General features: G+C 44.1%; 1 protein-coding gene across 1 annotated transcript in view; it reads right to left on the reverse strand.

Annotated features, from left to right (window-relative positions):
* The window catches only part of LOC311129788 (A-type potassium channel modulatory protein KCNIP2), a gene marked incomplete at both ends in the record, with an annotated part of 266529 nt that extends 266175 nt beyond the window's left edge, over positions 1-354 (reverse strand). Inside the window, one exon of the mRNA XM_084162230.1 lies at positions 282-354. Within this exon, the coding sequence (XP_084018356.1) occupies positions 282-354 (73 nt within the window). The remainder of the gene's footprint in view (positions 1-281) is intronic.
* Positions 355-24472: the final 24118 nt, after the last annotated feature.

Below are 24472 nucleotides of genomic sequence, written 5' to 3' on the forward strand. Positions count from 1 at the left end.
TCAATTCATAAATTGTGTGATAAGACCAGGTTACTACAGGCTGCTCGCTTTTTAAAACGATATAGCCTACATTATCTGATGTAACACTTTATTCTCAACAGGTCTTGCATGACCTGAGAATTGTGAAGCATCTTAAGTAGCCTAACGCAAGCTTCGTAAACAATGTTATAGGCAACAGTTTTAAGATATATTGGCTACGCAACTATTTCGGTTTTTCTAGTCATATGGCATCTTTAACTGGTCTAATAAAGCCGGGGCTACGAAAGCCCATCACTCACCACCAGTCAGCTGGTCATACGATCCATCCAATTCTCTGGAATCAGACAAGCTTTGCTCCAGGTTTTTAGTCTTCATCTTTCCCCGCGCTGGAACGGAAAACTATGGATGATAAATCAATCTCTGTTGTGTTTTTCGTTTTGTGTCCTTTAAGGATGTGTCATTTAACGATGTTATGAAATGACAATCCCGTTGGTAGTTAATTCGTTATTTCCGTTTTAGTCTCGACTGCTCTGGTGATTTGCGCTCTCCGCTACCCAAGCTGGCTCCTCGCTCTCTCCACGCGCCTGTTGACTGCGAACACACACATTTACACACACTCACACTAGGATTGTCGAGCTATTGGGAACCAGACTGATTCAAGCAAGCGCACAAAAGCGATTCTCTCTCCTATCAGTTCGGAGCGTTGGTGTATTCTTGAGCTGAGCGATTGAGTGGCTCGAGCGCGTGGTCACCGTGGCGGCTGAATCATCTGGATGTGAGAATGCGCGGTGCACGTGGTGGTGACCTCACTACCTCAGGTGTGTTTGATGAAGTCGGTAACACCTCCGATCATTTAATAACAACAATAATCAGATTCTTAAATATGTATTATCTAAACTGTTTTGACTTTGTCAGTAGAGGAAAAGGTCCGATTGTACTTAAGGAAACAAACCAGCTGTAATAGCGTCGATTGGAGATTCAGCACCACTGAAGCAGACAGCGACAGAATCGTATTTTTTGAAGTTCACCACTACAGGGCAATGGACAACGACCATCTCAGGCGCAGCCTACTGAGAGAATCCCAGGGGGTAAAACGAAAATTCTAAAGGGGAAGGCTCCTACTGTTCAGCCATATTGATTTCAGATTTTAACATTATAGATTTAGGGAATAATGCAAATAATTTAAATATACTTTATTATTTGAACATTTATTTACAATATCAAGTCCATATTACATTACCCAATGTATCCCACTCACCAATATTTTAAATGAGTATTAACGCAACAGTGAAACATTGTACAACACAATTACAGAGAAGTAAATGGGAGGTCATGCAAATGGCAATATCACCACTAGCAATGGTAGTGGAAGCATAAGGCAGAAACGCAGTGGAGGCAGAGACTCTGACCTCTCTCTCTCTCTCTCTCTCTCTCTCTCTCTCTCTCTCTCTCTCTCTCTCTCTCTCTCTCCAGTTGCCAGAGAGCTGTAAATCAATAGTCTAAAGTGAGTTCCTTGTCTCTTCCTGATTTTGTCCATTCTCCTTCTTGCAATGAATCTCAAGATGGACCACTGAACAGTAACCAGGGTATTCCGTTTCTTTTTATACAAAAAAAATCCTCCCTAGTCCTTGCCGATGACAAGCATACCAATAACATGATGCAGCCACCACCATGCTTGAAAATATGAAGAGTGGTACTCAGTGATATGTTGTGTTGGATTTGCCCCAAACATAATGCTTTGTATTCAGGACATAAAGTTCATTTCTTTGCCACATTTTATGCAGTTTGACTTTAGTGCCTTATTGCAAACAGGATGCATGTTTGGGAATATTTTTATTCTCTACAGGCTTCCTTCTTTTCACTCTGTCATTTAGGTTAGTATTGTGAGGTAACTGCAATGTTGTTGATCCATCCTCAGTTTTCTCCTATCACAGCCATTAAACTCTGTAACTGTTTTAAGGACACAATTGAAATCCTTGAGCAGTTTCCTTCCTCTCCAGCAACTGAGTTAGGAAAGACGCCTGTAGCTTTGTAGAATCTGGGTGCATTGATACACCATCCAAAGTGTAATTAATAGCTTCACCATGCTCAAAGGGATATTCAATGTCTGCTTTTTTATATATAGTTGTCCTTCTTTACAAGGCATTGGATAAACTCCCTCGTCTTTGTGGTTGAATCTGTGTTTGAAATTCACTGCTCGACTGAGGGACCTTACCGATAATTGTATGTGTGGGGTATAGAGATGAGGTAGTCATTCAAAAATCATGTTAAACACTATTATTGCACACAGAGTGAATCCATGCAACGTATTATGTGACTTGTTAAGCACATTAACTTATTTAGGCTTGCCATAACAAAGGGGTTGAATACTTATTGTCTCAAGACATTTCAGCTTTTCATTTTTTATTATTTTATAAAAATCTCTAAAAACATAATTCCACTTAGACATTATGGGGTATGTTGTGGAGGCCAGTGACACAAAATCTAAATTTAATCCATTTTAAATTCAGGCTGTTACGCAACAAAATGTGGAAAAATTAATTTGGGAGAACAGGCTCGTGTTAATGACTGGAGCAGAATCGGTGGAATGTTATCAAATAAATCAAACACATGGTTTCCAGGTGTTTGATGCCATTCCATTTGCTCCATTCCAGACATTATTATGAGCCGTTCTCCCCTCAGCAGACTGGGAGACTAGTCAGGATAGAGGGAAAGATGAAGGGAACAAAGTACAGAGAGATCTTTGATGAAAACCTGCCCCAGAGCGCTCAGGACCTCAGACTTGGGCGAAGGTTCACCTTCCAATAGGACAACTACGCTAAGCACACAGCCAATACAACGCAGGAGTTGGCTATGGCTCTGAACATTGCGGGTTCAATCGCAGTGGTAGGCACTCGTTTTTAAATGTTTGTTTTTCAGTTTGAACTCTTACCCAAACCTTGATGTAATACCTACATTTAACCCTAATGGCTAAATTAAACAAAAATCTCAGAATGAATGCCTTAACTTAACGTCAAGGTTAGTTTCAGTTTCAGTTTTGCATAGTTTGACTGACAGCGCCACACACGTAATTAAAAGGGCAACACACTCCATAATTTCTGTTGCCTGCAGTTACGACAACTTTCTCAATTTTCCTTAGGGTTTGCGTTGAATCTATGTGAGAATTAAACCCACAACTGGCCTGCTCCAACCCACTGAGCCTAAATCATCTAAATCAGTCTGTGGTTGTGTAGGCATTCATCTACCGTCTATCCTTTGACCACTTAAGGTCAGCTTCACAGTAAATCCCATTGGATTAGTTTAGTCAATGACAACAGGAAATGGAAAATCTAATGATCTTGTGATCTTTATAATACCATTAACCACAGCAAAAGGATAATGCAATACTATGGAAATGTTAAGCTAAATGTTGAACTCATTTGGTAGGAAGTGTTTTACTTGATTGCTGTGGCAACAGCAGAGTGATTGGAAAGTGGTGATGTAAGAGGATATTGTACAACACTACTCAGTAAAAAATCAAAATCAGTCTATATCCTCCTGAAGCTTACACAGTACCAGGACAACTAATGGGTTTAACACAGCATTTCTGAAATTACATGGGAGAAAAATTATACACGATCGCCAGTTGAATTTGAGGTCATCTCAGGAGAAAGTGTTGTCATGCTATTCTTGTGACACATACAGTAACTAGTGTAAGTCATTGTGTGGAGTGGTGAAGCAATATGGACATTTAATATGCCTATTTAATGTGGTGTTGCCATTTGGCACCCTGTGCGTTGTTCCTTTAAGGCCATGAGTACCCCCAACAGCACATATTTTTGTAGCCCCAGACAAGCACACCTATTCAACTTGTAAACTAATCATCAAGCCCTCAATTAGTTAAATCAGGTGTATGCTGTTGGGGGTACGGGAGTTGGGAAACACTGCTTTAAGAGACTCTTAGAAATGGACTGTTGACACTGAGAAATTGACAGTTGCTCAACCAATGAGAAGTTACAAAAAGGTTTCCTCTCAGTGAATCGGATCGCTGGAAAGACGAGAAGAGAGGTGGAAGAGAGGAGAACAGAGACATGTTGAACCAAATGAGAATACATGAGATGTAGAAAGAAGTATAAAGTGAGTTAAGAAGCATACTTTTCCTTAACGAGTCAAACGTGAAGGATTTACTTGAGATACCCGACCAGGCCCAAATTCCCGTAATTCGCATGAAGAGAAGACGCCGATACAGGGGACGCAGGTCGGGGTGCCTTGTGAGAATTTGTCGGCGAGTGGGTAACCCGCCTCTACCATCCGTCCTATTGGCCAACGTGCAATCATTGGAGAATAAACCGGATGAGCTCCGTTCAAGACTATCATACCAACGGAACATTAAAAACTGTAATATCTTATCTTTCACTGCATCGTGGCTGAACGACGACATGGATAATATACAGGTGGCTGGTTTTTCCATGCATTGGCAAGACAGAACAGCTGCCTCCGGTAAGACAAGGGGTGGCGGTCTGTGTATATTTGTCAATAATAGCTGGTGCGTGAAATTAAATATTAAGGAAGTCTCAAGGTTTTGCTCGCCTGAGGTAGATTATCTCATGATAAGCTGTAGACCACACTATTTACCAAGAGAGTTTTCTTCTATATTTTTCGTAGCTGTCTATTTATCACCACAAACCGATGCTGGCACTAAGACCACACTCAACGAGCTATATAAAGCCATAAGCAAACAAGAAAATGCTCATCCAGAGGCGGTGCTCCTAGTGGCTGGGACTGTAATGCAGGGAAACTTAAATCCGTTTGACCTAATTTCTATCAGCATGTTGCATGTGCAACAAGAGCGAAAAAAAACTCTAGACCACCTTTACTCCACACACAGAGATGCATGCAAAGCTCTCCCTCGCCCTCCATTTGGCAAATCTGACCATAATTATATCCTCCTGATTCCTGCTTACAAGCAAAAACTAAAGCAGGAAGCACCAGTGACTCGGTCAACAAAAAAGTGGTCAGATGCTAAGATACAGGACTGTTTTGCTAGCACAGACTGGAATATGTTCCGGGATTCATCCAATGGCATTGAGGAGTACACCACATCAGTCACCGGCTTCATCAATAAGTGCATCGATGACGTTGTCCCCACAGTGAACATACATACATACCCCAACCAGGAGCCATGGATTACAGGCAACATCCGCACTGAGTTAAAGGGTAGAGCTTCCGCTTTCAAGGAGCGGGACTCTAACCTAAACGCTTATAAGAAATCCCGCTATGCCCGCCGATGAACCATCAAACAGGCAAAGCGTAAATACAGGACTAAGATTTAATCCTACTACACCGGCTCCAACGCTCGTCGGATGTGGCAGGGCTTGCAAACTATTATGGACTACAAAAGGGAAGCCCAAACGCGAGCTGCCCAATGACACAAGCCTACCAGACGAGCTAAATGACTTCTATGCGCGCTTCGAGGTAAGCAACACTGAAGCATGCATGAGAGCACCAGCTGTTCCGGATGACTGTGTGATCACGCTCGCCGTAGCCGATGTGTGCAAGACCTTTAAATAGGTCAACATTCACAAGGCCACAGGGCCAGACGGATTACCAGGACGTGTACTCCAAGCATGCGCTGACCAACTGGCAGGTGTCTTGACGGACATTTTCAACCTCTATTGCCCTCAACACTGCCCTTTCCCACTTGAACAAAAGGAACACCTACGTGAGAATGCTGGTCATTGACTACAGCTCAGTGTTCAACACCATAGTGCCCTCAAAGCTCATCACTAAGCGAAGGACCCTGGGACTAAACACCTCCCTCTGCAACTGGATCCTGGACTTCCTGACAGGCTTCCCCAGGTGGTAAGGGTAGGCAACAACACATCTGCCACGCTGATCTTCAACACGGGGGCCCCTCAGGGGTGCATGCTTAGTCCCCTCCTGTACTCCCTATTCACCCATGACTGCGTAGCCAATCACGACTCCAACACCATCATTAAGTTTGCCGATGACTCAACGGTGGTAGGCCTGAACACCGACAACGATGAGACAGCCTTTAGGGAGGAGGTCAAAGACCTGGAAGTGTGGTGCCAGGACAACAACCTCTCCCTCAACGTGATCAAGACAAATGAGATGATCGTGGAAAAGGAGGGCTGAGCATGCCCCCATTCTCATCGACGGGGCTGTAGTGGAGCAGGTTGAGAGCTTCAAGTTCTACATCACCAACAAACTATCATGGTCAAAACACACCAAGACAGTCGTGACGAGGGCACGACGATGCCTATTCCCCCTCAGGAGACTGAAAAGATTTGGCATGGGTCCTCAGATACTCAAAAAGTTCTACATCTGCACCATCGAGAGCATCCTGACTGGTTGCATCACCTCCTGGTATGGCAACTGTTCGTAGTGTGTATGGCCCAGTACATCACTGGGGCCAAGCTTCCTGCCATCCAGGACCTCTATACCAGGCCGTATCAGAGGAACGTCCCAAAAATTGCCAAAGACTCCAGCCACCCTAGTCATAGACTGTTCTCTCTGCTTCTGCACGGCAAGCGGTATCGAAGCGCCATGTCTAGGTCCAAAAGGCTTCTTAACAGCTTCTACCCCCAAGCCATAAGACTGCTGAACAGCTAATCAAATGGCTACCTGGACTATTTGCATTGACCCCCCCAACCACCTTTTTTTACGCTGCTGCTACTCACTGTTTATTATCTATTATATATGCATAGTCACTACCCCTACCTCCATGTACATATTACCTCAATTACCTCGATTAACCTGTACCCCCGCACAATGACTCGGTACCGGTACCCCCTGTATATAGCCTCGTTATTGTTATCTTATTGTTGCTCTTTTATTTATTACTTTAGTTTATTTAGTAAATATTTTTCTTAACTCTTATTATTCTTAAAACTACATTGTTGGTTATTAAGGGCTTGGTAAGTAAGCATTTCACTGTAAGGTCTACACCTGTTGTATTCCGCGCATGTGACAAATACAATTTGATTTGACTTTTACGGTGCCTTCAGAAAGTATTCACAGCCCGCACTTTGGCCGCCGAGAGTGCCTGGAACCCGGAATCCCTGTTCGACACGTTCCTTCATCGATTATCGGAGGTGGTTAAAGACGAGCTCGCAGCCCGGGAGCTTCCCATGGACCTCGACTCTCTCATAGCCTTGACAATATGGATCGATGGGCGACTACGGGAATGTAGGATGGAGAGAAGGTCTGTTCCGGGTCACACTCGCTCGTCCACAGCTCCCATCTCGCCTCCGAGGAATCCCGGAAGTCCCTGGCATCTACATTACCGTGAGAATCCGATGTCACTCAAGTTCCCTCGGGAATCACCGAGGGCTGTCGACTCGCCTCCTCTGGAGCCCATGCAACTGGTCAGGGCTAGATTGTCTCCTGCTGAACGCTTACGCAGACTGAGCACCAAGAGCTGTCTTTATTGTGGAACAACAGGACATTACATATCTAACTTTCCATTAAAAGACCAGGCTCATCATCAGGTACGGGTACGCTGGTGAGCCGTATGGGGAGTTTCCAATCTCCTATTACTCGTACCCCTCTCCATGCCATCCTGCTCTGGGGTGACCGGTCCAATCCCCTCATCGACTGGGCTACTGGTTCTATCAAGGGTTGGAGCCCGTTCTGCTACGCGCATTGTCTGAAGTTGGCGCAGCCTGCCCCGGGATGTCTTCCTGCAGGCTTGGGAAAAGCATCAGATCTCTCCGCCGTTCCCTAGGAGTATCAGGACCTCCGGGAGGTTTTCAACAAGGCCCGGGCCACATCTCTTCCTCCGCATTGATCCTATGACTGTGCTATCGACCTTCTCCCGGGCATAACACCGCCTTGGGGGCGGTTTTATTTCCTGTCGGGTCCGGAGACCAAGACGATGGAAGGGTACATTGAGGACTCTCTTGATGCAGGGAGTATTCGTCCATCTGCCTCCCCCGATGGCGCAGGTTTCTTCTTTGTGGAGAAGAACCCTGCGCCCGTGTATCAAATAATGACATCACGATTAAAAAACGTTACCCGCTACCACTCATCTCCTCGGCCTTCGAGCCTCTCCAGGGGGTGACTATCTTCTCGAAGTTGGACCTCGGAATGCCTACCATCTGGTTCGAATACGGGAAGGAGAGGAATGGAAGACATCCTTTAACATGGCTAGCGGACACTACGATTACAACGCTCCCACAGTGTTCCAGGCCCTGGTCAACGATGTGCTCCGTGACATGTTGAACCGGTTCGTGTTTGTCTACCTCAACGACATCCTTGTTTTTCCCCGTTCAGCTCAAAAGCACATCCTCCATGTCCGACTGGTCCTCCAGAGTCTCCTGGAGAACCAGCTTTTTGTGAAAGCATAGAAATGTGAATTCCATTGGTTCACCATCTCCTTCCTAGGATACGTCATCACTGCAGGAAATATTCAGATGGTTTCTGACAAGGTGAGAGCGGTGGTGGATTGGCCTCAACCCACATCCAGAGTGCAGCTGCAACGTTTCCTAGGATTTGCTAAATTCTACCGCCGCTTCATCTGGGTTTACAGCGCCCTGGCTTGCCCCCCTCTCAGCACTCACCCAAGGTTCCGTTCACGTGGTCTCCAACAGCTGACTGGGCGTTCTCAGACCTCAAGCATCGATTCACTACAGCTCCCATCTTATTCCATCCGGACCCGTCCCGTCAGTTCGTGGTGGAGGTCTACAACATTTTTGGTGGCCCACCATGGTTCCTGACGTCTCCGCGTTCGTCGCCGCCTGCACTGTGTGTGCGCAGAATAAGACTCCGCTGCAAGCTACAGCTGGCCTCCTTCAAACACTCCCTGTTCCTCACTGCCCCTGGTCCCATATATCCCTGGACTTCGTCACTGGTCTCCCTCCGTCAGATGGCAACACCACCATCCTGGCGGTGGTGGATAGGTTTTCCAAAGCAGCCCATTTTATTCCCCTTCCCAAGTTACCCTCAGCCAAGGAAACAGCCCAGCTCATGGTGCAGCACATCTTCCAGATCCATGGACTTCCGGTTGATATGGTCTCCGATCGCGGTCCTCAGTTCTCTTCCCGGTTCTGGAAGGTGTTCTGCAACCTCATTGGGTGGTTGGCCAGCCTGTCCTCCGTTTTTCATCCCTAGTTTAACGGCCAGTCGGAGCGAGCCAATCAGGACATGGAGACGGCTCTTTGTTGCCTCGTCTCCACCAACGCCACCACCTGGAGCCAACATCTCGTGTGGGTGGAATACGTCCGCAACACCCTTCCCTGCTGGTCTCTCGCCCCTTCGAGTGTTCCTTAGGATATCAGCCCCCGCTCTTCCCTGAGCAAGAGGAAGAAGTCAGCATACCCTCTGCCCAGATGTTCGTCCGCTGCTGTCGCCGTACCTGGATGAGAGCCCGGTCCGCTTTTCTCAAGACCACCTACAGGTATCGGCGACAGGCGGACTGCCACCGGACCCCTGCTCCCCGCTATCGTCTCAGGCAGAGGGTATAGCTTTCCACTTGGGATCTGCCCCTCCGGGTGTAGTCCCGTAAACTGTCCCCCCGTTTTATCTCTAAAATCCTTAGCCCCTCTGCTGTTCATCTTCTGTTGCCCGCACCCTCTGTATACACTACCAGTCAAAAGTTTGGACACACCTACTCACTCAAGGCTTTTTGTTAATTTTTACTATTTTTTACATTGTAGAATAATAGTGAAGACATCAAAACTATGAAATAACACATATGGAATCATGTAGTAACCCAAAAAGTGTGAAACAAATCTAAATATATTTTATATTTGAGATTCTTCAAATAGCCACCCTTTGCCTTGATGACAGCTTTGCAAACTCTTGGCATTCTCTCAACCAGCTTCATGAGGTAGTCACCTGGAATGCATTTCAATTAACAGGTGTGCCTTCTTAATGCGTTTGAGCCAATCAGTTGTGTTGTGACAAGGTAGTTTTGATGTATACAGAAGATAGCCCTATTTGGTAAAAGACCAAGTCCATATTATGGCAAGAACAGCTCAAATAAGCAAAGTGAAACAACAGTCCATCATTACTTTAAGACATTACTTTGAAAGTTTCTTTAAGTGCAAACCATCAAGCGCTATGATGAAACTGGCGCTCATGAGGACCGCCACAGGAATGGAAGATCCAGAGTTACCTCTGCTGCAGAGGATAAGTTCATTAGTGTTACCAGCCTCAGAAATTGCAGCCCAAATAAATGTTTCACAGAGTTCAAGTAACAGACACATCTCAACATCAACTGTTCAGAGGAGACTGTGTGAATCAGGCCTTCATGGTCCAATTGCTGCAAAGAAACCATAACTAAAGGACAGCAATAACAAGAAGAGACTTGCTTGGGACAAGAAACACGAGCAATGGACATTAGACCGGTGGAAATGTGTCCTTTGGTCTGGAGTGTAAATGTACGATTTTTGGTTCCAACCGCCGTGTCTTTGTGAGACGCGGTGTGGGTGGACGGATGATCTCCGCATGTGTATTTCCCACCGTAAAGCATGGAGGAGAAGGTGTTATAGTGTGGGGTGCTTTGCTGGTGACACTGTCTGTGATTTATTTAGAATTCAAGGCACACTTAACCAGCATGGCAACTACAGTATTCTGCAGCGATACTTCATCCCATCTGGTTTGGGCTTAGTGGGACTATCATTTGTTTTTCAACAGGATAATGACCCAACACACCTCCAGGCTGTGTAAGGGCTATTTTACCAAGAAGGAGAGTGATGGAGTGCTGCATCAGATGACCTGGCCTCCACAATCACCTGACCTCAACCCAATTGAGATGGTTTGGGATGAGTCGGACCGCGAGCGAAGGAAAAGCAGCAAGCAAGTGCTCCGCATATGTGGGAACTGCTTCAAGACTGTTGGAAAAGCATTCCAGGTGAAGCTGGTTGAGAGAATGCCAAGAGTGTGCAAAGCTGTCATAAAGACAAAGGGTGGATATTGTCACTGTGATAGCTAAAAGTCATGAAGCCTTCCTCACTACATCTAAGTCACGCGTACAGAATAGATTTAGAAACGGTGGTGTTGGGGGCTGGGACCAAGAGCCCTTTGCTATCTCAGCCGTCCAGGGCAATAGAGTATTGAGAGGAACTCCTAAAAGGCAGGCTACAATTGCAGGTTGAGCAATACTGTGAAGGCTAAGAGGAACTTCAACTGTTCCAGTTGCCGTTAGGCAAAGGTCTCAGCTTAACCTCCACAAATCCTTACCTGAACAATAGTAATTAAGGGCAAAACTGACCTTAGATGAGTGTCTAAGGGCAACTTCATCAGCTACTAGATTTAGTTACAATCTCACAGCCCTAATAGAAAACAATAGATAATAGGATTCAAAGTAAGTGAGTTATTACTCAAAGTACTAAACTAAAGACTCTAATAACAACCAAATATTTAACAGATTCGGCCGACTGGATAAAAATGTGATTTCTGAGTGTGGTAAATGAGAGAGGGAGGAGAGGAATTTCTTAATGAAAGAAAGAGGAGAAGGAAGGGAGACAGAATGAGAGAGACTAAAGAGAGAAAGAAGAGGAATGAGAGAAAGAGAAGAGATAACAGAGGGATTTTAAATGATAGAGAGAGAAGAGTGGAATGAAAGAATGAGCAGGAGAAAGAGAAGGGGTAATGAAAGAGAAAAGAGAGAGGAGTGGGATCGATGAGAGGTAAGCTTAACTGAGTGGGTATCAGAGCAGACAGTTCAGAGAAGCCAGGGACAGGAAGGGGATTTCACACTATTACACACACACACACACTCAGACTCATGACCCAATGTGACCTTCTCTGTCAGTCTATATGTTCACAGCAGAAGCTACACAGAGAGAACCTTGATTCCCACATCACCTGTATATTATCTGACAGTAATAGACTACCACTTTGTGAGTGACAATAGAACGGATTGACTATAGCTCTATTGAATTCAGTGATAGCCATAAAGTGACAGATGCCTGACATTGGTTTAGTGTAGCTTTGAGATATAAAGCTGTCAGAATAATTCAAACAGACAGTTTTGACAATGTGTTGCCCTGTTGGCACTCCATTGTCAAACTACTGTAATCGTTTCCTTGCTCTAGCAGAGCTTTATGTATACACAGCCCAAACTCCAGTGGATTACGTTCTGTCCAGGCGTTATCAGAATGGTGAAGTTACGGGATGGCTTGTTGTTTTATTTCCATTGCAGTTTCCAACCGTCCACTAGGGCGTTGCGGATGGAGGTGAGGATGGGCTAAAACCGTGAGCTACAGCTCTGAACATCACAGGTTCAATCGCAGTGATAGACACTAATTTTTGTGTGTGAAGTTTTCTGTTTTAACCATAACCCTAACCTTAACCAGTTGGAATTAATGTATAAACTTAATCCTAATGTCTAAACTGAACTTAAACCTTAAAGCGATGCTACAGAGGACTGAAAACTCCCTTGTTCTTTTTTAAACCTCCCATTTTGGACTCGGCGTGTCAATGTAAGGTTGGTGTGCAATCTCTAATATTAAGGAAGTCTAGAGGTTCTGCTCGTCTGAGTTAGAATACCTCATTTATGAAAATCCTCTGAATACCCAATACCTCACCAAAATAGTTTTCATCTATATTTTTCATAGTTGTCTATTTACCACTACAAACCGATGCTGGCACTAAGACTACACTCAACAAGCTGTATGTATAGGGCCATAAGTATCCTTGTCGAGAACCAGGCTTCCCTCCCTTTGCAAACTTTTGTCAATGCAATAGGCCAGGGGTATTCAACTCTCACCCTATAAGGTCCAGAGCCTGCTGCTTTTCTGTTCTACCTGATAATTACTTGCACACATGGCATCCCAGGTCTAAATCAGTCCCTGATTAGAACAATATAAAAATGCAGTGGAACTGGCTTTGAGGTCCAGAGTTTGAGGGCAATAGTCCATGCAGGTACAGGTGACTTTTATTTGATTGTTTGTTCATTATCCCAGTATTAATCATTACACTCTTTATAGACTTATCATATAGGTCGAAAACACTGTTGCACAAGTCCTCCAGGCTCACATTTGTAGGCTACATTTAATATCATCAGTTGATCATTGTGACAATTTTAGTCTATAGATAATTTATACATACTGTAGTTCGATATTTTCCTTGACAATGAAGTAACTGATAAACGTCCATTTTATGTGGCACATACACAACGTTTATCATTGCAAATGTGTTGGATAATGCATGACCACAGTCTCAGATATTAATACCTAATTTCCTTTTCATTTAAGGTCACTACTTCTGGTACAAAGTCACGGATACTAACAGGTCCATTGGAAATAATTGGTAAATGTCTTCAAGGTAAAAGCCCAGAGCAATACCAAAGTATTTGATGCAAGAACTGCGAACACCATGTGCACTTCACAAAAGACCTCATCCAACATCAAGGGGCCCATGTCCAGTTTGACATTGCACAGAAAGTCAGCAGGACCATTGGAGAGCAAACAGACCTCATGCAACAATTTGATAAAGACTGTGAGCTGAAGCCAGTCTGGAAAGCACTCAATCTCAAGTAGATGTGAGGACATCAACCATATAGTGTGCTTCTTGATCAGAAGGTGTTTGCTTTGACACGTGGCAGTTTCTACCCAAGCTTCCAGAACTTCCAAATAAACCTGTTGCACAAGTTGAACTATGAGTAACTAGTGTTGTGGATCAGCAACCACAAACTGAACTTACACCATGGGAAGAACAATCTGTCTGCTCGCAGACAGAGGCACAAACGTTGACAGTTGATTTCAGCTGCAGTACTGAGACCCTAGAATGGAAATGATCTTAAATGCCATAGTTAGAGAAGTAATGTAAAAAGAGGAAAGAAGTCGACAATGTAGACTCACAAAACATGTGTATTTACATTTGTTGCATTTATTTTAACAGAAATTATTCAATGTAATTAGAGAAGGGAATACCTAGTCAGTTGTACAACTGAATGCATTCAACCGAAATGTGTCTTCCATATTTAAGGTGCGGGGGGCTGCCTTAATCGACATCATCGGTGCCTGGGGAGCAGTTGTTGTTGGGGGTTAACTGCCTTGCTCAAGGGCAGAATAGCAGATTTTTCCACCTTGCAGGGTTGGGGATTCAAACCAGCAACATTTCGGTTACTGGCCCCAGCTCGTAACCGCTAGGCTACCTGCCGCCCTTCTTACAATGTTTTGTACTGTTAACATTCTTCCTGTTGTTGCTGTCTGAAATATATAGGAATACGTTTTATGGGCTGTGATGTGTACACCGTGCAAGAGCAGTAACACAACTGCTATAGCCTTTTCCCAGTTCTCTGGGCCAACACTGGGGGGAAAGCCCACACTTCTTCTACTTTGAAAGTTGTGTAAAGTTTATAGTAGTACACTTTGTTACTTATTTCATCCAAAAAAGGCAACTACAAGTTAATTTACAATAAGGTCATACAATGAGTGAAAATGAGTATTAGAACAAACCTTTAAGCTAAATGATTTATTTACAGTGTGTATGGCATACATTCTCCTATTCCATACAGCTCAATGGTAAAAGGGCCTGTTTCCACAACAATAATATCCTAGACTACATACCGTAAGTCTTTTGAAGTGTTAAGAAGATGAGACAATACCTACGGTATTAGTCAACACAGCATGTAAAAGTCCTCATGTATACACAGTCATGTTTGCAAAAGCCCCAAGTTGTCCCAACACTGAATCATCATCATAATCATCATCCCTCAGTGTTCATCATCCCCCAAAACCTCAGTGAGTACGTTTACATGCACACTAATAATTAAATATTAAACTGATTATGGCAAAAGGATGAGTATGGCATTAATCATGTAAACACCTTACTCTGCTTATCTTAATTAGCATAAGGTCATAATCAAAGTAAGCATATGCCGATTAAAACACCTGGTTTTCTGAGCAATCTTTCAAATTATTAGTACATGTTAATCGGCGTTCCAGAGATGTATTTGATCTGTGCATTTGCCAGCACCGGGTAGTGCAAGCCTCCCTCTTATGCGTGAGTGAAGTGAGTTCGGGAAAACTGAAAGTATGCATCTTATAAATAGTTCACATGCAAACTTTATATGTCCGAACTCGCAAAAGTAACATGGTCACTGTGGTAGAACGTTTATTTTGATTGACGATTTTCTGCATTTATCAAAAGTGCCATCAGTAGCCTGATTTCAGATGTGTCTATGTAAACAGGCTTATTAGGGAAATCATTCTTCTTGTAAAGCATGTAAACATTTTAAACAAACTTATATTAACCTATCCACAATAATCACATTATTGTGAGCATGTAACCATGCTCATTGATGATAGACAGTAGGGCTATTGCATGACTCATGCTCAGTAATGGGCAGAGCAGAAAATTTTTCCTCAATTCAGAAAAGTAAGGACATTTTGTCAGGGTCACCCTCATTGGCTGATGTGCAATAAACAGAGACACTCCCATGAACACCTGTGTGCGCCATCTCAGAGACTGACAGAAGGTCAAGTGCTTCACTGACCAGCCTATGTCTTGGTTATAATTGCTGTCCTGCATGCCTCTTCAAAGGACTTTAATTGCCCTCACATACGTTCTTGCAGTTGCATGAGGTAGCACAATTGTCACAGCAGTCATGTTTGGGTGATATTGGTTGTGTGACCTCATCAAAGAGCTGTAACAGTTTCACCCGCTGCAGCTGGTACTGTTTGACACATACAGTCATCTTATCTGAAACTCCAACAAGCTGTCTTCTACAGTATAAGTAAGCTTGTGCCATCCCTCCCCGCTCTTCCATATGCCTGCATGTAGGACTAAAGGTATTGAGGTGGTCCATAGTTGACTACATGATGGACACATTTAAAGTCTACACCCATTCCCAGTGCTGAAGTAGCCATCACAACTCTGAGATTAGATGACTCATCTTTCAAGGCTTCGATGATGTGCAGTTTTATGTGCCCGGGTGTCTCTGAGTGGTACGAAAAGCCTGTTTTCCAGTGTGTCCTCTGTTCCTGCTCGATGCACAGATTTATCCCCAAGGAAATTATGAAAAACCTTGTTGTACAGCAAATAACTGTTACAATTGTCTTACAGTATATGACAGTCCTTGGGGTCTCAGGCCCCTTTGATTCCAACACTGTGAGCAACCATGAAAACATCTGTCCAGGTTCAGACGGACACCTTCTTCATTGCCAGTCTGATGTTGTTCCTGTCAGGACTTTTCACCACCTCAACACATTGCTGTATGCCCAGGTGCTTCATTATGGTCTTCCTTGTAGCCCTGGAAGCTGTAGCTGTGACGGCCAATACAGGAACTGGAACTGGTAGGAGTGACCGCAGCTCGCCAACCATTCCACACCACTTCTGAAAAGCAACCTCCTTCCCCTGTGCCTTACCCCTTTATATGCATTCGTTGTGATAATAAATTATTAAATAATACTGGTTCAATGACACCATTGTGTTGAAGGTAGAGCTTGGTCTTTGTGTTAATTTAAAGGAGTTTCATTTTAAGGTCCAACATAAAAAAAAGAGTGATATACTAAAACGCAGTCAAACACAACTGATCAAGAATTTGCAGATTTAACGCATCAGACACTCACTCGTTTTATAAGTCAAATAATACCAGGGCATACCTCCAACCCCCATACAAAACTCTCCCTCGCCCTCAATTTGGCAAATCTGACCATAACTCTATCCTCCTGATTCCTGCTTACAAGCAAAAACTCAAACAGGAAGTACCAGTGAAGTGCTCAATACGGAAGTGGTCCGATGAAGCGGATGTTAAGCTACAGGACTGTTTCGCTAGCACAGACTGGAATATGTTCCAGGATTCATCCGATGGCATTGAGGAGTTTCCCACATCAGTCACCAGCTGCATTAATAAGTATATCGACTATGTCGTCCCCAGTGACCGTACGTACATATCCCAACTAAAAGCCATGGATTACAGGCAACATCCTCACTGAGCTAAAGGCTAGAGCTTCTGCTTTCAAGGAGTGGGACACTAACCTGGACGCTTATAAGAAATCCCGCTGTGCCCTCCAACGAACCATCAAACAGGCAAAGCGTCAAGAGAGGACTAAGATTGAATCCTACTACACCCACTCTAGTGCTTGTTGGATGTGGTAGGGCTTGCAAACTATCACAGATTACAAAGAGAAACCCAGCCGCGAGCTGCCCAGTGACGCGAGCCTACCAGATGAGCTAATTGCCTTCTATGCTCAATTCGAGGCTTGCAACAACGCTGTCCCGGCCGATGTGAGTAATACCTTAAAACAGGTTAACATTCACAAGGCTGCAGGGATTACAAGGATGTGTGCTCAGAGCATGCGCTGACCAGCTGACAAGTGTCTTCACTGACATTTTTAACCTCTCCCTGACCCAGTCTGTAATACCTACATGTTTCAAGCAGATCACCATAGTCCCTGTGCCCAAGCACGCCAATGTAACCTGTCTAAATGACTATTGCCCCGTAGCACTCACATCTGTAGCCATGAAATGCTTTGAAAGGCCAGTCATGATTCCTGTCAACACCATCATTCCAGACACCCTGGACCCATTCTAATTAGCATACCGCCCAAACAGATCCACAGATGATGCAATCTCTATTGCACTCCACACTGCCCTCACCCACCTAGATAAGAGGAATACCTATGTGACAATGCTGTTCATTGACTACAGCTCAGTGTTCAACACCATTGTCCCCTCCAAGTTTGTCACCAAGTTTAGGATCCTGGGACTGAACACCTCCCTCTGCAACTGGATCCTGGACTTCCTGACGGGCCAACGTCAGGTGGTGAGGGTAGGCTACATCACCTCCGCCACGCTGACCCTCAACACAGGGGCCCCACAGGGGTGTGTGCTTAGTCCCCTCCTGTACTCCCTGTTCACCCCAGCTGTGTGGCCACGCATGGCTCCAACACCATCATCAAGTTTGCTGACGACACAACGGTGTTAGGCCTCACCGGCGACAATGAGACAGCCTACAGGGAAGTCAGTGACCTGGCAGTGTGTTGCCGGAACAACAACCTCTTCCTCAACGTCAGTAAGACCAAGGAGCTGATCGTGGATTACAGGAAATGGGGTGTCGGGCACGCCCCCATCCACATCGACGGGGCTGCAGTGGAGCGGGTTGAGAGCTTTAAGTTCCTCGGTGTCCAGATCACTAAGGACTTAAAATGGTCCACACGCGAACAGTGGTGAAGTAGGCACGACAGCGCCTCTTACCCCTCAGGAGGTTGAAAAGGTTTGGCATGGGCCCTCAAATCCTGAAACAATTCTACAGCTGTACCATTGAGAGCATCTTGACTGGCTGCATCACTGCTTGGTATGGCATTAGCACCTCCCTCGATCGCATGGCGCTACAGAGGTTGGTTGCGGAGAGCCCAGTACATCACTGGGGCTGAGCTGCCTGCCATCCAGGACCTCTTTATCAGGCGAAGTAAAAGGAAGGCCCGGACTCCAGCCACCCAAGCCATAGACTGTTCTCTCTGCTTCCGCACAGGAAAGCGGTACCGGTGCATCAAGTCTGACACCAACAGGCTCCTGAACAGCTTCTATCCCCAAGCCATAAGACTGCTAAATAGCTAACTAAATAGCTAACAAAATGGCTACACAGACTGAGTTTAGCCTTATATTTTAGTTTTTGCACTGTCTCTACACACTCAAGAACACTGCCACTCCAACACACACAAACACTCACTTCATAATTTGCTCACACACACATAATATGCACATACATTTATACTGACTTTACACACATGTACACCCGCTCACATACAATCATCATATACGTTGCTGCTACTCTGTTTATCATATAACCTGATGCCTAGTCACCTTACCCCTATACAGTGAGGGAAAAAAGTATTTGATCCCCTGCTGATTTTGTACGTTTGCCCACTGACAAAGAAATTATCAGTCTATAATTTTAATGGTAGGTTTATTTGAACAGTGAGAGACAGAATAACAACAAAAAAATCCAGAAAAACGCATGTCAAAAATGTTATAAATTGATTTGCATTTTAATGAGGGAAATAATTATTTGACCACCTCTCAATAAGAAAGATTTCTGGCTCCCAGGTGTCATTTATACAGGTAACGAGCTGAGATTAGGAGCACACTCTTAAAGGGAGTGCTCCTAATCTCAGCTTGTTACCTGTATAAAAGACAGCTGTCCACAGAAGCAATCAATCAATTATATTCCAAACTCTCCACTGTGGCCAAGACCAAAGAGCTCTCCAAGGATGTCAAGGACAAGATTGTAGACCTACACAAGGCTGGAATGGGCTACAAGACCATCGCCAAGCAGCATGGTGAGAAGGTGTCAACAGTTGGTGCGATTATTCGCAAATGGAAGAAACACAAAAGAACTGTCAATCTCCCTCGGCCTGGGGCTCCATGCAAGATCTCACCTCGTGGAGTTTCAGTGATCATGAGAACGGAGAGGAATCAGCCCAGAACTACACGGGAGGATCTTGTCAATGATCTCACGGCAGCTGGGACCATAGTCACAAAGAAAACTATTGGTAACACACTATGCCGTGAAGGAATGAAATCCTGCAGCACCGCAAGGTCCCCCTGCTCAAGAAAGCACATATACAGGCCCGTCTGAAGTTTGCCAATGAACATCTGAATGATTCAGAGGAGAACTGGGTGAAAGTGTTGTGGTCAGATGAGACCAAAATGGAGCTCTTTGGCATCAACTCAACTCGCTGTGTTTGGAGGAGGAGGACTGCTGCCTATGACCCCAAGAACACCATCTCCACCGTCAAACATGGAGGTGGAAACATTATGCTTTGGGGGTGTTTTTCTGCTAAGGGGACAGGACAACTTCACTGCATCAAAGGGACGATGGACGGGGCCATGTACCGTCAAATCTTGGGTGAGAACCTCCTTCCCTCAGCCAAGGCATTGAAAATAGGTCTTGGATGGATATTCCAGCATGACAGTGACCCAAAACACACGGCCAAGGCAACAAAGGAGTGGCTCAAGAAGAAGCACATTAAGGTCCTGGAGTGGCCTAGCCAGTCTCCAGACCTTAATCCCATAGAAAATCTGTGGAGGGAGCTGAAGGTTCGAGTTGCCAAACGTCAGCCTCGAAACCTTAATGACCTGGAGAAGATCTGCAAAGAGGAGTGGAACATAATCCCTCCTGAGATGTGTGCAAACCTGGTGGCCAACTACAAGAAACGTCTGACCTCTGTGATTGCCAACAAAGGTTTTGCCACCAAGTACTAAGTCATGTTTTGCTGAGGGGTCAAATACTTATTTCCCTCATTAAAATGCAAATCAATTTATAACATTTTTGAAATGCGTTTTTCTGGAATTTTTTGTTGTTATTCTGTCTCTCACTGTTCAAATAAAATTTAAAAAAATCAAATTATAGACTGATCAGTTCTTTGTCAGTGGGCAAACGTACAAAATCAGCAGGGGATCAAATACTTTTTTCCCTCACTGTACATATCTTCCTCTATCACTTCAGTATGGTACTGGAACTGACCCTGTATATAGTATGCTTACTTACTTTCTCATGTTCTTTTTATTTCTTCTTTTTCTTTCTTTTGTGTTTTTGTTCTACCTTATGTTTTCTTTAGTATTACATTGTTATTGATTACTGCATTGTTGGGTTTAGAGCTTGCAAGAAAGGCATTTCACTGTACTTTTCCACTGTAATTTCTTTTCTGAGGTCTTGGCTGATTTATTTAGATTTTCCCATGATGTCAAGCAAAGAGGCACTGAGTTTGAAGGTAGGCCTTGAAATACATCCACAGGTACACCTCCAATTGACTCAAATGATGTCAATTAGCCTATCAGAAGCTTCTAAAGCCATGACATCCTTTTCTGGAATTTTCCAAGCTGTTTAAAGGCACAGTCAACTTAGCGTATGTAAACTTCTGACCCACTGGAATTGTGATACCGTGAATTCTAAGTGAAATAATCTGTCTGTAAACAATTGTTGGAAAAATTACTTGTGTCATGCACAAAGTAGATGTCCTAACCGACTTGCCAAAACTATAGTTTGTTAACAATACATTTGTGGACTGGTTGAAAAACAAGTTTTAATGACTCCAACCTAAGTGTATGTAAACTTCCGACTTCAACTGTAGGTACTATTGACTTGCATTGGATTGGTGCCACAAATGCTAAGAGTTAGCATTTGAAACAGTGGCCAGGTAAACAAAACCAAAGCATGGACTGCTATAATAACTTAGTCTGCTTACAGGGTAAGGAAATGTGGATGAACTTTCCCTTTAATTCCCGTTTCCTGATCCCATGGGAAGCCCACTGGTGTTGATAGGGTTAATGGTTTTCTGTATTTGATTTCAGATTTTTGCACTGTTGTGTTGTATTAACTATTTGTGAGCCCAGTGTAAGTAGGAAGGGGAAACAGTAATTAAAGGGATAGTCATACTCAAATGACACACGTTTAAACAACATGAGGTCAAAACCTGAGAATTCTACCTGGTGTTGATAACAGTTAGCGTATATTTTCAGAGGAGAGTCAAGGTTGATGTGTTTATCCTCGGCGTCAGATGAACTCATCCTCCACTTCTCTCCCTTCACCAGCTGGTACTGCAACATGAGTTAGCGAGGTTTTTCTGCCCGGCAGGAGGAGAGACAGGGAAGATGTGTCTATCCTCGGCGATGGATGGACACATCCTCCCCATCTCTCCCTCCACCAGCTAACACATACCATCCCTCACTCCATATAATTCTCCACCCTCAAAATACACCTCTCTCCACAATTCCATCATGGCACAGGTGCCGCCACACCCGTGGCTCGTCTCCTTCCCCTCCTTCCCGGTCTGCTGCCACCTGCAACAACCTTTTCATGTCTGACTCCACTTCACTATCGGATGCATTAGATGTTATCAGATTCTTCCGGACAGCAACTAATGAACAAGAGCACAAGTAGTTGCAAATATGTGAAAATGCAATTGCAACAGGGTGAATGGAATGCTGTAAAATACAGTGGGGAAAAAAAGTATTTAGTCAGCCACCAATTGTGCAAGTTCTCCCACTTAAAAAGATGAGAGAGGCCTGTAATTTTCATCATAGGTACACGTCAACTATGACAGACAAATTGAGAAAAAAAATCCAGAAAATCACATTGTTGGATTTTTAATGAATTTATTTGCAAATTATGGTGGAAAATAAATATTTGGTCACCTACCAACAAGCAAGATTTCTGGCTCTCACAGACCTGTAACTTCTTCTTTAAGAGGCTCCTCTGTCCTCCACTCGTTACCTGTATTAATGGCACCTGTTTGAACTTGTTATCAGTATAAAAGACACTTGTCCACAACCTCAAACAGTCACACTCCAAACTCCACTATGGCCAAGACCAAAGAGCTGTCAAAGGACACCAGAAACAAAATTGTAGACCTGCACCAGGCTGGGAAGACTGAATCTGCAATAGGTAAGCAGCTTGGTTTGAAGAAATCAACTGTGGGAGCAATTGTTAGGAAATGGAAGACATACAAGTCCACTGATAATCTCCCTCGATCTGGGGCTCCACGCAAGATCTCACCCCGTGGGGTCAAAATGATCACAAGAACGGTGAGCAAAAATCCCAGAACCACACGGGGGGACCTAGTGAATGACCTGCAGAGAGCTGGGACCAAAGTAACAAAGCCTACCATCAGTAACACACTACGCCGCCAGGGACTCAAATCCTGCAGTGCCAGACGTGTCCCCCTGCTTAAGCCAGTACATGTCCAGGCCCGTCTGAAGTTTGCTAGAGTGCATTTGGATGATCCAGAACAGGATTGGGAGAATGTCATATGGTCAGATGAAACCAAAATATAACTTTTTTGGTAAAAACTCAACTCGTCGTGTTTGGAGGACAAAGAATGCTGAGTTGCATCCAAAGAACACCATACCTACTGTGAAGCATGGGGGTGGAAACATCATGCTTTGGGGCTGTTTTTCTGCAAAGGGACCAGGACGACTGATCCGTGTAAAGGAAAGAATGAATGGGGCCATGTATCGTGAGATTTTGAGTGAAAACCTCCTTCCATCAGCAAAGGCATTGAAGATGAAACATCGCTGGGTCTTTCAGCATGACAATGATCCCAAACACACCGCCCGGGCAACGAAGGAGTGGCTTCGTAAGAAGCATTTCAAGGTCCTGGAGTGGCCTAGCCAGTCTCCAGATCTCAACCCCATAGAAAATCTTTGGAGGGAGTTGAAAGTCCGTGTTGCCCACCGACAGCCCCAAAACATCACTGCTCTAGAGGAGATCTGCATGGAGGAATGGGCCAAAATACCAGCAACAGTGTGTGAAAACCTTGTGAAGACTTACAGAAAACGTTTGACCTGTGTCATTGCCAACAAAGGGTATATAACAAAGTATTGAGAAACTTTTGTTATTGACCAAATACTTATTTTCCACCATAATTTGCAAATAAATTCATAAAAAATCCTACAATGTGATTTTCTGAATTTTATTTTCTCATTTTGTCTGTCGTAGTTGACGTGTACCTATGATGAAAATTACAGGCCTCTCTCATCTTTTTAAGTGGGAGAACTTGCACAATTGGTGGCTGACTAAATACTTTTTTTCCCCACTGTAAATCAGCCCCCTGAAGTTTGGTTTCCAGGCTCTGGAGACATTTTTGATCCTTCGACGGCAGAAGGCCTCCTTCGATCACCAATTCTGCAGCATTCTGTTATGAGGCGTAGGATGAGCGTTTGCTGTTCCAGGATCTTTTCTTGCTTGTTGAGCATTTCCCGATTTAGCGCTGAAAGACATTAAGGGGCATTTCACTATAACACAACGAGGTGGACTACAGGGAGGTAAGTGTATATTGTTGCCAACCAGGAGAATGAGAGACAGAACATATTTGTCTTTCCTATGCAACGGATGGACACATCCTTCCCTCTATCCCTTGTGCGTCTGATGAATCCTTGGGTTTTCTTGTGGTGGTGTCTGCTTGGGCCAAGGTCTTGCATGGACTGGAGGAATCTGGTGGACTAGAGCTGGACAAGAACAAAGAGACTGTTAGATTAAGAAGAGGGTGGACTGTCTAAAACAATGAATGGGGGCTAGGAAAGGACACTAGGAAAGGACCAAAGGAAAGGAAGCAAGGGAAGTAAAAAGAGACCTGAGAAAGAAAGTAAGAATAGAAGATGTTTCTGAACAAGTCTACGTTAATGTGGATACTACCATAATTATGGATAATCATGAATGAATTGTTCAGAAATATCTTCTATTCTTACTTTCTTTCTCAGGTCTCTTTTTACTTCCCTTGCTTCCTTTCCTTTCGTCCTTTCCTAGTGTCCATTCCTAGCTCCCATTCATTTTACAGGGGCAAAGATCATACCCCCCCCCCCCCCCCCCAAATATTCAAATCTCCCCTGTTTTGGTAATGGTGAGAGGTTAGCATGTTTTGTTGTAGCCTCTGTAACTTTCTCACTCATCATTATTCATGGTTCATTCATTAAAAAAAAAAAATCAAGCATTATCATGATTAATTTAGAAGTGTTCAGAAACATCTTACTGTATCTACTCACTTAGAAAGAATATTACTCCAATCATCATTTAGTTTCTATTGGGCAAAACATAAAC

The sequence above is a fragment of the Coregonus lavaretus genome (assembly GCF_964263955.1).
Source record: "Coregonus lavaretus genome assembly, chromosome: 1".
Taxonomy (NCBI): domain Eukaryota; kingdom Metazoa; phylum Chordata; class Actinopteri; order Salmoniformes; family Salmonidae; genus Coregonus; species Coregonus lavaretus.